Source organism: Notamacropus eugenii, chromosome 2 (genome assembly GCF_028372415.1).
Source record: "Notamacropus eugenii isolate mMacEug1 chromosome 2, mMacEug1.pri_v2, whole genome shotgun sequence".
Classification (NCBI taxonomy): Eukaryota; Metazoa; Chordata; class Mammalia; order Diprotodontia; family Macropodidae; genus Notamacropus; species Notamacropus eugenii.
In genome coordinates, this window is record NC_092873.1 from 59767383 (window position 1) to 59779554 (window position 12172).

Below are 12172 nucleotides of genomic sequence, written 5' to 3' on the forward strand. Positions count from 1 at the left end.
ATGTTACACAGATCTCACATTTTAGAATACTAAGAGCTAATTTAATTGTTATAGGTAAGCAGAAATGTATAGGATTCCTAATGCCTTCTGTCCCCTTTTTGGATGCTCTCATAGCAGATATGGAAGAGGGAGCATTTTAGAAAATGCCAAAAGCCATTGTGTATTTCATATTGAATAGTGTACTTGCCTGGTACGTAGTGAATGTTTAAGAAATGTTGCTCATTTCCCTGCAATTAAGAGAGCTGGCTAGCTGTTGAGAAGTTAAGTGATTTGCCTAGGGCCACACAGCCAGCCTTTGTCAGAGGACTTCCTGGACTTTTCTCCTGCTCCTCGATACCGTGCCATTGGTTTAGGGCCTGAGAAGTCCCAGAGTTTTTGCTGTAAAATGAAAGTATTGGACTTGCCCATCTCTAAGAGCCCCTCAAACTCTGGTTCCTTGACATCACTGCTGTATAGGAGGCACATCATGCATTGAGAAGCTATTGATGGTTGGATCTGGGAAACATTTTTGTGGAGCAAACAGGTTTTGAGTTCTGAACAGAAATTTAATTTAGATATGAACTGTTAGAGGTGCTTGTATTTTAATGGTGCCTGCTATTTTGTCATAAATGGGGATTGAAAATATCACTCATTAGGATAATCATTAGAGGGTGGATGGCAGCAGCCCTTTCCTGCCCTCATGCAGAGGCTTTTCACCTTTTTTTGTGTTATGGAACCTTTTGGCAGTCTGAGGCCCATCAACCCCGTCTCAGAATAAATGCAAAAAATAAAATACAATTATAAAAGAAACTAATTACATTGAAATACAGTTATCAAAATATTAAACAAGTTCATGGATCCAAGCTTGTGAACCCTTGCTCTAAGATTTCTGCCTTTTTGAAAATATTAGTAGGTTCCTAGTTCTCTGGCTACAAAAAAGAACTTGAGGTTGGTTTCAATTCTGTGACTAACTTTATGGTAATGGTCTTTTTTTCTAGGTATTTCACATTAAAAAAATCTCCTGTAAAAATTTTGAAAAAAATGGCAGCAGAAACTCAGACACTTAACTTTGGGCCTGAATGGTGAGTTTCTCCTTTTTTTATTTCATTACACATTGAGTGATCTTGGGAAACATAATTTCTGTCTCTCAGGGGCCTATTACAACTATTAATACTGTGATATTTGTGATATAATATATAGGAGAAGTTTTTGATCAAAACAGTTTTTGTAAGGCTCTTAGAAAAAAATCTATTTAATTCAAGGTATTTATATTTTTGAATATGGGTCTCAGACTTTTAGCTTAGATGAAAAATGAACATACTTTTGTAAGATCCAAGAAGATCTCATAACTATTATTTGATTATCTGTGCTATTGTGGGAGAGCGCTGCTCTAGAAGAGCTCAAAGGTTGATTAATAACAAAAGATTTCTTTTTGACCATTGAATGTATATAATTTATTTTTATAGCAATTTTGTTTTCATAGATGTTATTCTCAAGTTATTAAGTAGTGTGGATTTCCTAAATGGGCAGGAAGTCCAGAAACATACTAGATTAATTTTTTTTTTAATTACTACTACTGATCCATACTTAAATAGTTTCAAGGTGACTTTACAGTTGCTTATATTCAGAACATAGACTTTTTCATAGGATTTGAATTTATTGTAATATGTTGTAGTTAGTTTTTTCCTCTTGTAAATTGATCATTATGTCGTTTTTATCATGATTTGAATAATAATCCATTGCTCATTTAATCCCTACTCTAACCCCTTTTGTTGCTGCCACGTGCTGAGTGTTTGTTTTTTAAATGTAAGCATTTGTGTGTGGTAAGAGTTTTATATTTTTCATATTATTTGCTGTAAATGGATAGAAAATCGACCTAGCAATGAAGAGACCCTGTATTTTGTCTCTACGTAAAATCATGTCAGGTAAAAAAAAAAATCATCTTCTTAGATGACACTCCGATGGGATGAGTAGGAGGTACTCTTCACTTTTGCAAATCCTAGTTTTTCTTCCTTTCTGATCTTTTTTTAAGGTTATAATATTAAGTTTTATTTTTAAAATTTATTGTCAAAAGATATTTCTTAATAAATATACAGTTCCCCCACTAAGTACATTTCTGAATGCCATTACTTTGTCAATTATTTATAGAAAGGAAAGATCAAAGGGCCCTCAAGTTTGGTCCATTCTTTCATGATGAGTAAACTGACTTGATGAACTATGTCAACAAGACTTTCAGTCCAGCTGCATGGCTTAGGGCTTAGTGGTTGAAATGTACTATTGATATTTATTTTTCATTTGTGGTTTGTTTGACCCTTTATTTTTCAATTGCTGTGAACATTTCTTGAGGGTAGGGACTATTTTTGCTTTTATTATTATTTCTAATTATTAAGTGCAGAAATTCTATGGTAAATAATAAGTGGTTAATAAGTGCTTGTTGAGACTTCATGCCAAACTGGCTGGCTAATACCCTTGTTCTACCAACACCCTGAAGTTTGCAGAAGATTAATAATGACCAAATAATTCAGAAAGAAACTACAATAAGGGACTTCTTCTACCCAGAATTGCACAGAAATCTAAAGTTTACTGGCTCCTACCAGCAAATCCACTTCTAGTGCAGGTCAACTTCCCTTGTGAACCCAGAACTGGCCAGGGACATGACTGTAGCCTGTAGTCCTCTGTGTCCAGATACAATAAGACTGGAGGACTAACCTTGAGGAAGCCTACTCCACGTGGGATTTTAGAACCCTCAGGGAGTGGCAGTGAGGATGAACTCCAGCCCAGGGTCTCTGTGGTCCCAATGTTCAATAGTCATTGAACCTCAGAGATTCGGGGAGGCCAGACCTGGTGAGGTGGAGATCAGTAATAAAACCTGAGGGATTCAGAGTGAAACCTTAAGTAGGGCAAGTCTTCCTCCCCCCTCCCAGAGGAAAAAAATAGTCAAAAAGTCCCAACAAAGCTAAAGGGGTGAGTAATTCAAAGAAAACACTATCCAGTTCAAAAAATATTGCAATTCTAAGTGATTTTTCACAAGGATTACATGAATATCTAGGAGAAACTAAATTATAAAAATGAAATAAAAGCTCTGGAGGAAAGAGTTGGAAGAAGAATAGGTAGTTTAGGATAAAGAGACTAATAAACCTTGCTGAAGAAGTAGACATTTTGAAAATTAGAATTTTTCAAACTGAAATCAAGGATACTATGTGATAGCAACAAATATTAGAACAAAATCTGAAGATGGAAAAAGTAGAAAAAAAAAGATACGCCTTCAGATCAGAAGCAACTGATGTGGAAAACTGGTCAGGAAGATATAATTTAATAATCATTGGACTCTGGTGATACTCCTGTTTTCAAGAAGTTATAAATGAACACTGATTGATTTTATTAGAAGAAATAAAGATAGATAAAAGCTACCCATCACCTAGTCCCAAATGATTAAGTCTCAGGAATTTTGTAGCCAAAATCCAGAGCTTTCACTTCAAAGAAAAATCTGCAAGCATGCTATAAAAACCATTTAAGCCCAAAGAACAAGAGTCAGGACCCAGAAGATTTGGGCCACAGAATCTCAAAACATTTGAGAGATGGGCCAAGAGGTATTGTAGAGCTGAGCATGTATGATTCTATAGGGACAAATGGTTCTTGAATGGAATAGGGGACTTCCAGAAATTCCTCATGAAAGAACAGAATTGAGAAGGAAGTTTGAAATACGCAAGAGTCCAGACAGGCCTAGAAAGGCCAATTTATTTGAGTTTTTGAAAGGGGCTTACACTCTGATAGGGGGAGAAGAAACAAGGGTTTTTTCAGAACATTAATGACTTCAAAGAATATTGAGGGATTTGATTAAGAAAACAGGACTTGAGGGAGATTGGTTTGAGGAAAGGAAAAGAGAATCAAAGGAAGAATAGTGTAGAAACAGAATGGGGCTTACTTGCTCTTTCTCTTGAGTGGGACACATGAGAATTTTGTACGAATATGGAGAGAGTTGGGGAGGGGATAAACATCAGATGACCTCACTCTTATCTGAAAAAAAAGAAAGAAACGGGAGGAAAACACATGCACACACATGCAGCAAAATGCAGCAGATTCAACAGGGAAATAGCCAGGGAGGAGTGTGGTGGCAGTGTAAAAGGGGGACAGTAATTTTGGGGAGCAAATAGTCATAAACCTAACAGTCTTCCTGATTTTGATGGAGGGGAATAAAAGAGAGGAAAATAGAAAAGCACCCAAGTGGTATGAGCCTTAGATTGCCTCTGAGACAAGCTGGATACACTGTGGCATATAAATATAAGGGAATAGCAGTTTACAGTAAGAAACAAATGGAGAGAATCTGGACTAGTATGAACTGAGGGACAACCAAGAAAACAATTTATATAAAGATAATATTGTAAAGAAAAAACAACTTTGAAAGGCTTACAAACTGATCAAAGCAGTATTCAACCTTGTTTTCAGAGGATCTGGGATGAGACTTTTTTTCTACCTCCTGATAGAAGGACAAGGCTATTGTATGGATTTCTTTTGCTTGACTGTACTTGTTTATTATTTGGGTTTCCTCCCTTCCTTTCTGTCTTTAGTTGGAGATTACAGTAGTGATACCAAGAAAAAGAGGGGCATTTTAACACATTCTAAGATGCCCAAGAAGGATTACATTCCAGAAGGAGAACAAAAGCTTGTTAGTTTCTGCAGGTTGGATATGGAACATAGAGGGTTTGTGAGAACAGCCAGTTTGACTAACAGAAACTTCTAGAGTGTAGGGATGGGTCCTCTTTTTGTGTCTCAGGTGCCTAGCACAATGATTTGTTCTCAGTAGGTTATTAAACGTTCGTTGAGATAAATACAATTGAATTCATCAAAGAGAGTAGTAATGTGAAGTAAGGTTGGGAAATTGGGTTTGGTTCAGGGGCCTCAGATGGAGAAATTTATCTTGATATTAGAGAGCTAAAGAAGGTTTTCGTCAGTGGAGGGATGAGGACAGATTTGTACTTTGGGGAGAATATCTTGGAATCTGTGAAGAATGAATTAGAATGGGGAGAGATTGGCTATGGATATCAATTAGGAGGCTATTACTGTAATAAAGGCACAGCGTATATATGGTCTGACGTTGGGTGGAGAGAAGGGGACTGAGGCATTGAGGTGGAATTGGCAACTAATTGGATTTGAAGGAACTGAGGGAGGAAGGAATATTAAAAGACTAGGAAAATAATAATAGTAACATTTCTATTGGTTTTAAAATTTGCAAAGCACTTTACACAAGGAAGATGATGATTCTAAGAAATAAAGTAAAAATCTGAGTATCATTGGAGTAGATTTTAGCTGTTCTACTCAAAGAATCGTCTTTCCTGTCATGGTCTGTTGGAATCAATCTAACTTAGGATTTCCTCAGTTCTTTTCTTGCATAAACTCTAGGATAATACAGTCTGAAGTCTTTCTTGATAGACTTTCTGGAATAAGAAATTTTTTATTTATGTCTTATAGAAAAAATCCTGCCTGGAAAACTCAAATTTCCCCTTTAGTGTTTTTAAATTTTTAAAAATTTTCTTTTCCAAATAATGAAAATCTACCTTCTCTCCCTCTCCCCTACTGAAAAAGAAACATAAACCCCTTAAAATAAATATGCCTACTCATGCAGAACAAATTTTTACTTTGACCATATCAAAAACATTTATGTCTCAATCTGCACCCTGAATCTGTCAGCTCTCTGTTAGGAGATGGGTAGCATATGTCATCATGGGTCCTGTGGAAGTATGGCCTTGGTCATTTCATTGATTGGTGTTCTAAAAGTCTTTTGTAGTTGTTTAACTTTACAATGTTGTTATTGTATAAATTGTCCTACTGGTGCTGCTCCCTTCTCTCTGCATCAGTTCAGAGAAATCTTTCCAGGCTTCTCTCAAACCATATCTTTCATCCTTTCTTACATCACAATAGTATTATTCCATTACATTCAGGAAGCATAACTTGGTCAGCTTCCCCTTAAGTTTCTCCTTCTTCACTATAACACAAAGAGCTGCCATCATATGATTGATGTAAGAGTGTTGGCTCCTTTCACCTAGCACATAGTAGGTACCAAATAAAGATCTATTGATTAGATTGATTGATTTATCACATTTGGATTTATTTTAGATTTTGAAATTGAGATCATCATTGTAGACCCCAGGATATAAAAGATAATTTTTTTTTTTGAGTTCCTTAAAGTGCCTGATATTTTGGAGATTTGGGCAAGAGATTTTTGTGGACTGGGAGAGACAGTAGTAAGTATATCATTAATCTTGAAGCTTGTCTGTCTCAGTTCTGCTGGCACGTGAGAGTGACACTGCTGGCACCATTTTATTATGAATAGTAAATTCAGAACTGCATTGAACACATTTTCTGTGTTGTATTAAACCCTATGGTAAGCAGTCTCTCTTTAAAACCCAAAGTAGGAATTATCAGTTATCTGATTAGGAAGGGAGATCATGAAATAGTTTCTTTTGTATAGTCAACTACCATGGTTTTTGAAAATGAGTCACTTTCCAAGTAGTAGGTTAGCCTGGTCATGTTCTGGATACCCAAGTGGAAGATAAGGACAGGACTGGGTTCTGGTGATCGATAAGATATTATGGATGATTTAGCATTATTAGCACCTGGGCAAACTTTTGCAGCATAAATAATTGGGATTTGTTATATGGAGATTTAGTGGTATTAGTTTGAAATAAGTTGTTTGCTTAATGCCTGGTGCAAAGAAATGCCTTGTTATTGAAATCACTGCCTCGGTTCTGTCCATTCATACAGTGAAGGTAGCTGCCAGCTCCTTTACACGTGAAGGGCTTTTCCACATGACAGTTGTATAAAGAAACCATACTCAAATTTTATTACTTAGAATAAGGAGCAAGAGCTAATTCTCTGTGCTCTTTTATATTTTATTTGCAAAGGTGAAAATGTATATTTGAATGATCAGTTTAAGAGTTTGATTTAACAGTAAAATGAGGCACGCTGTTTTGTCATCTGCATTGTTCATTATGGATCTCAGAGATGTTACTGCTGCAGTGGCCCTCATTCAATTAAAATACCTTGAATTGTAGAACTTAAAGTAGCCCACGGTTTTTCTTTGCTGTGCTGCTTTATGCTTTAATACCTCTGTAGTTCTCGTTTAAATGGATAATCCTTTCACTCACTGGTGGGAATTTGAACTTTACCACACTTCCTCATCTTGTGTACTTTTGTCTCTCTCCTTTCATGAATTCTCATGGTCACCCAACATAAAGTGATCAGTGATATACACATTGTTCTGATCAGATGTAACTCTCAGTTTAAAACAGTGAGCAGATAGCCCTAGTATGGTGTGCTTATTCACGAAATGTCTGCATGTATGTTTATACTAAGATAGCATGTACATTATTAAAAAAAATACACAAAAGGTGAACCTAATGTTGAGATAAAGCTAAACAATATTTTGAAATACCTTATTTTATAAATAAAATGTCCACTAAAATATAATGAAAACAATCTAATTGAGCATGAGTCATTGTTTTAAAAAAAAGTCTTGGTTATTATCTTTTGTGGTACAGTGATTCAAAAGGTTGGTTCTAAGTTGAGTTTTATTTTGATGCCTAATATTTCACTGCTCTGGATCTGAATGAAAAGAATAAAGGCATTATTGACTGCACTTAACTAAATCATGTTGCTCATTTTGCAATCCCACCAATTCCATAGAGGTTTTGGTTGAGATTGGCTAATTGTTTCCCACTTTTCATGCTGCATATCCGTCATTGCAACTACCCAGAAGGTGTTGTTAAATTAAATTTTAATTTTAAGTTGTTAAAAATTTGCATTTTTAACAAATGGGTCCACTAAAACTCTTTATTTCAGAGAATTTTAACAGGATAAAAAAGTTTTTTAAAATTTATACATATGATTGTTTTAAATTTGTGACAAATTCACGTAATTTTTGGCAAGAAGTGTTTTGTAAATCTTGGTGATGATGCACTTTACATATGTTTTAACTAATTTGATCCTCTCAACAACTCTGTGAATAAGTACTGTTATCCCTGTTTGACACATGAGGAAACTGAATCTGAGAGAGTTGAGGCATGATTTCCCCAAGGCATGATTTGAATTCCAGTCTTCCTAACTCTTAAATGCAGTACAATGATGCCACCTTGCTGGCTGTGTATGACAGCTTCAACTCCAGTATTCATAAAGAGAAGGGTCATCATTAACAGGTGTGAAGTTATGTTTCCAGTAACTTTAATGGTAATTTCAAATTTTGCTAGACTTTTCATCATCTCTGATGAGAACAGCATTGTTTTTCTGTAATAACAAAGGTGAAGAAGACTATCATGTTCTAGAAATAGAAGTATCTGCCCTGCCATTTTCTTCTTTACTTTTTCTTGCATTATAAATATTAACTTCAATCTGCAATTTCTTTGCAGATAATATTTTTTCTTTTCTTTTTTTGTCTTTTTTCTTCATTTTTTTCCTCTTTTTAAACAGATAACATTTCAAGCTAGTTATTTTGTGAAGGTTATTATACTTAAAATTAAATTGTGTAATCCATAAATTGACTTTTGTGGGTATACAACAAAAATAATAGTAGCTAATAATTCACATTTGTATAATGCTTTAAGGTGTGCAGAGTCCCCTGACATAGATATTCCATGAATTTTCTATTTTTTTAAATTAAAAATAAATGTAAGTTCTAATATTTTCTTTACATTATGTTGGATCATCTTAGGTAGCCCACTTTGGAGACTTCATAGTGATGGGACAGAGCGTGTGGGCTGTCCATCTTGTCCAGTCTATCTCCATTTCTAGGCGTACTCTCTTTGATTAGTGTGTTGCAACCTATTTACTCCTTTCTTGTCTTTTAGGTGTCCTGGGATTTTGATTTTTCAGAAACTATGATATTCCAGCTTTATTTAAGAAACAAAATTGAATCAAATAGCATTTGTTAAGTACCATTGAGGTGCCAGTCACTATTTCAAGTGTATATATAGTGAGGACAGAGACAAAAATGAAAGCTACCCCTGAGCTCAGAGGGATTATTTCCTGTGATGGGGGACAAAACATACATAAAAAAGTACTGAGCATTTTGGATGGGGCACTGGTAGTTGGAGTAGAAAGATCTCTTGCAGGAGGTGGTGTTTGAAATGCACTTGAAAGAAAACCAGGTCTTAAGAGGTGGAGAAGAGGAGGGGAGCATTACAGGCAAGGGGACTAGCTTGTGCAAAGATGTGGAAATGGAAGATGTTCCCTGTAAGGGATGGCTAAGAAGGCCATTTTGGCAGGATCAGATTGCGGGGTAGGGGGAGTTATGTTTGCTAAGTCTGGAAAGGGAGGTTGGAGCTGGGTTGGGAAGGATTTTTGGATACTTAGAAGAGGAGTTAATGTATGATCCTAGGGGTATCACGTGCCCTTCAACTGGAGTTGAGTGAGTTGGTGAACGACATGGACAAATCTGTGCTTTGGGAACATTGTCAGCTTTGGAGGGGAGCGAGGTTCATAGCAGGGGGTCCAAGTGGGAGGCATTAGTTCAGGTGACAGGTAATGAACTGGGATTGGAGGTTGGCAGTGGTATGAAGAGAGAGCAAGAGAGTGAGCAGTCAAGGATGCCATCCATCTTTCTAGAGACTAGAAGGGTGGTGGCTACCTAGACAGGAATGGGGAAACATTTGGAAGAGTGTGGGTTTGGGGGGAAAGATAAAGAGTTTGATATACCTCGGGCACATCCAGTTATAACTGTCCAATAAGCATTTGGTGATGTAGGAGTGGTACTTAACAGAAGCTGGGGCTATACATAGTTTTGAGAGTCATCTGTATTGATAGTTAAATTTATGGGAGCTGATTAAGTCACCTAAAGAAAGAAGGTAGGAACATAGGAAAAGAGTGATGCCCACTGGTAAGGGGCAGGCTGTGGATTGTGGTCAAACAGAGGAGATGGAGGAGTAGTCAGAAACACTGGAGGATATCCCAGAGAGAGGCCAGTGAATGGTGTCACCAAAACCATGAGAGGTCAGCAGTGACAAATGTCACCCCAAGATAAGAAGGAAAATCACTGAACAAAGGACTTTGCATCGTTTGGTTCGTTATAACTTTGATGGCAGCTGACAGCTATGTAAAGGAAATCTTCAGCTGCCAGCTATGTAAAGGAAATCTTCATAGAGTACACTCAATCCATATGAATCTTCTATTGCGTTTGTTGACTGACTTAACTCTTTTGCACCTCTGCTTTTCCTTCAGGCTTCGAGCTCTGTCCAGTGGTGGCAGTGTGACATCCCCTCCTCTTTCTCCAGCATTGCCGAAATATAAATTAGCAGACTATCGTTATGGGCGAGAGGAAATGTTAGCACTTTTTCTAAAGGATAATAAGGTAATCATACAGGCTTTAAAATAAAGGAGAAGACCAAGACCACTTGATGATAATCTGTGCCTTGAGAGAACAGTGTGTGGAAGGACATTAGGGAGCAGGCTTTCTGCCACATTCCCCCACCCCCAGCAGCTTTTTCCCATGCCTTTTTTTCCTCCTTTGAGTCGCTCTGGAAGTACACTGGCAGCAGGGGCTTCCCCTGGGAAAGGAATCTCTACTTTTAGCAGCATTGAAGAGGTGCTGTTCACTGCTTGAGGTAGATGGGAGAGTGCTTAGTGTGCTTTCTTTTCCAGGTGTCATTTTCCCTAGACACTTCTCATCTCTTGACCCTTTGCTCCTCTGAGTTGGAGACAAGTCCAGTCCCCTCAGGATACCGTTTGCCCTGTGGTTGTAGAGACAGCTTTCATGAGCTCTGGCCCCTTCCAGTCCTGGGCCTCCCTGCTCTGGCTCAGTGTTACTAATGCCTCAAACCTGAGCTTGAAGGCATGACTCCCAAGCTCTTTTCAAATGCAGCAGCAGCAGCAAAGATAACTACTACGTGGTGGTTTAAGGTTTCCCTGAGCTGTACATAGGTTATTTCATTGGAGCCTCACAACAGCCCATTCTCTTATTCCCATTTTTTTGGTGAGGAGACTGAGGCTGAGAGAAGTAAGTGACTTTCACAAGGTCACTTAGGTATCTGGCTACAATACAAACAGCTCCATTTAAAGTACTTTACATTTTCCGTCAAGTGGTGGCGGGGGGAGGTACAAATTCATTTTGCACCAAGTTACTGATTTCTTGTGGTTGTTTGCTTTTCTGTATTAAATGGTGTGATTTTCAGAGCTTGATTGAACATTGCTTTCTTTGGACTCAGGCATTGTTAAATTTGTGTTTCAGAATTTAATTTATTTTTCCACCTGTTGTTTTAAAGTTAGATTCATTTCTGAATGTAGCCCTTTCTTTTCCCCTCCCCGGTGAGCCTCCCCTTTTCCAAGTAAGAGAAAAAGAACAGCCCTGCCAGCAGTGTATCCTATTGAACTGTTGGGACATGTTCACTCTTCCACTCCCAGAGTTCCCTTCCCTTGAAAGGGAAGGGTGTTATGAGCAGCTTTTCCATCTCTCAGTTCTAGAGTTTAGAGGCTTTTATCACACCCTATTTTGCCACCTGTTTTAGGGGAGCAAGATGGGAAATTAGGCAAGTCAATGCAGGGTGCATGTTCCATCCCCCCTGCCCCCCAATTTGCAAAAGCTGAGACGTTTCATATGTCAAGTCAGGAAAATGCTGCTTGGCTGCTGGTAACATTTTTCTTGGAGAAATCTCTAGGCAGCGGAGAGCCTAATTAGCTGAGGAAGTAGGCCTGTGGCGATCATGGGGGGGGGGTGGGGGGTGCGGGAAGTGGATCCAGGTGTGCCATTGGGCCTGGGGTATTTATCTGGCAGTCATTGTTTGTGCTCTTCTTGCTTCCATAGATACCTTCAGACCTTAAGGATAAGGAATTTCTGCCTATTCTCCAGGAGGAGCCCCTACCACCACTGGCACTAGTACCTTTTACAGAAGAAGAACAGGTTGGTGTTCATCAATTTCCTCTGAGAATAAGAGGCTGATTTACATTTAGAGGATAATGACGATAATAAAAAGAAGAGATTCCTTTTGCCTCATGCTTTCAGGTAGCTAAAATGCTTGGCATGCTTTTTTCTTCTGATCCTCACAGTAACGCTTGAGCTGCTAGGTGGTGCCATATAGTGCATTGATTGCTGGGCCTGGAGTCAGGATAATGCAGCATCTTCTTCAGTTCAAATCTGGCCTCAGACACTTACGAGCTGTGTGACCTTGGGCACATCTCTGTTTGCCTCAGTTACCTCATCTGTAAAATG

At 37.9% G+C, this 12172-nt stretch overlaps 1 protein-coding gene across 7 annotated transcripts in view; it reads left to right on the plus strand.

Moving 5' to 3' along the window:
- GIGYF2 (GRB10 interacting GYF protein 2) overlaps nucleotides 1-12172 on the plus strand; it is a 169022-nt gene that overhangs the window by 52444 nt on the left and 104406 nt on the right. For 6 of the 7 annotated variants that reach the window (XM_072640524.1, XM_072640519.1, XM_072640522.1 and 3 more), the window contains 3 exons: nucleotides 978-1061; nucleotides 10189-10318; nucleotides 11768-11863. In XM_072640524.1, the coding sequence (XP_072496625.1) occupies nucleotides 1021-1061; nucleotides 10189-10318; nucleotides 11768-11863 (267 nt within the window). In that variant the 5' untranslated portion in view covers nucleotides 978-1020. Of the gene's footprint in view, nucleotides 1-977; nucleotides 1062-1094; nucleotides 6030-10188; nucleotides 10319-11767; nucleotides 11864-12172 lie in introns of those variants that run through there. The other variant, XM_072640525.1, reaches the window with a different exon arrangement.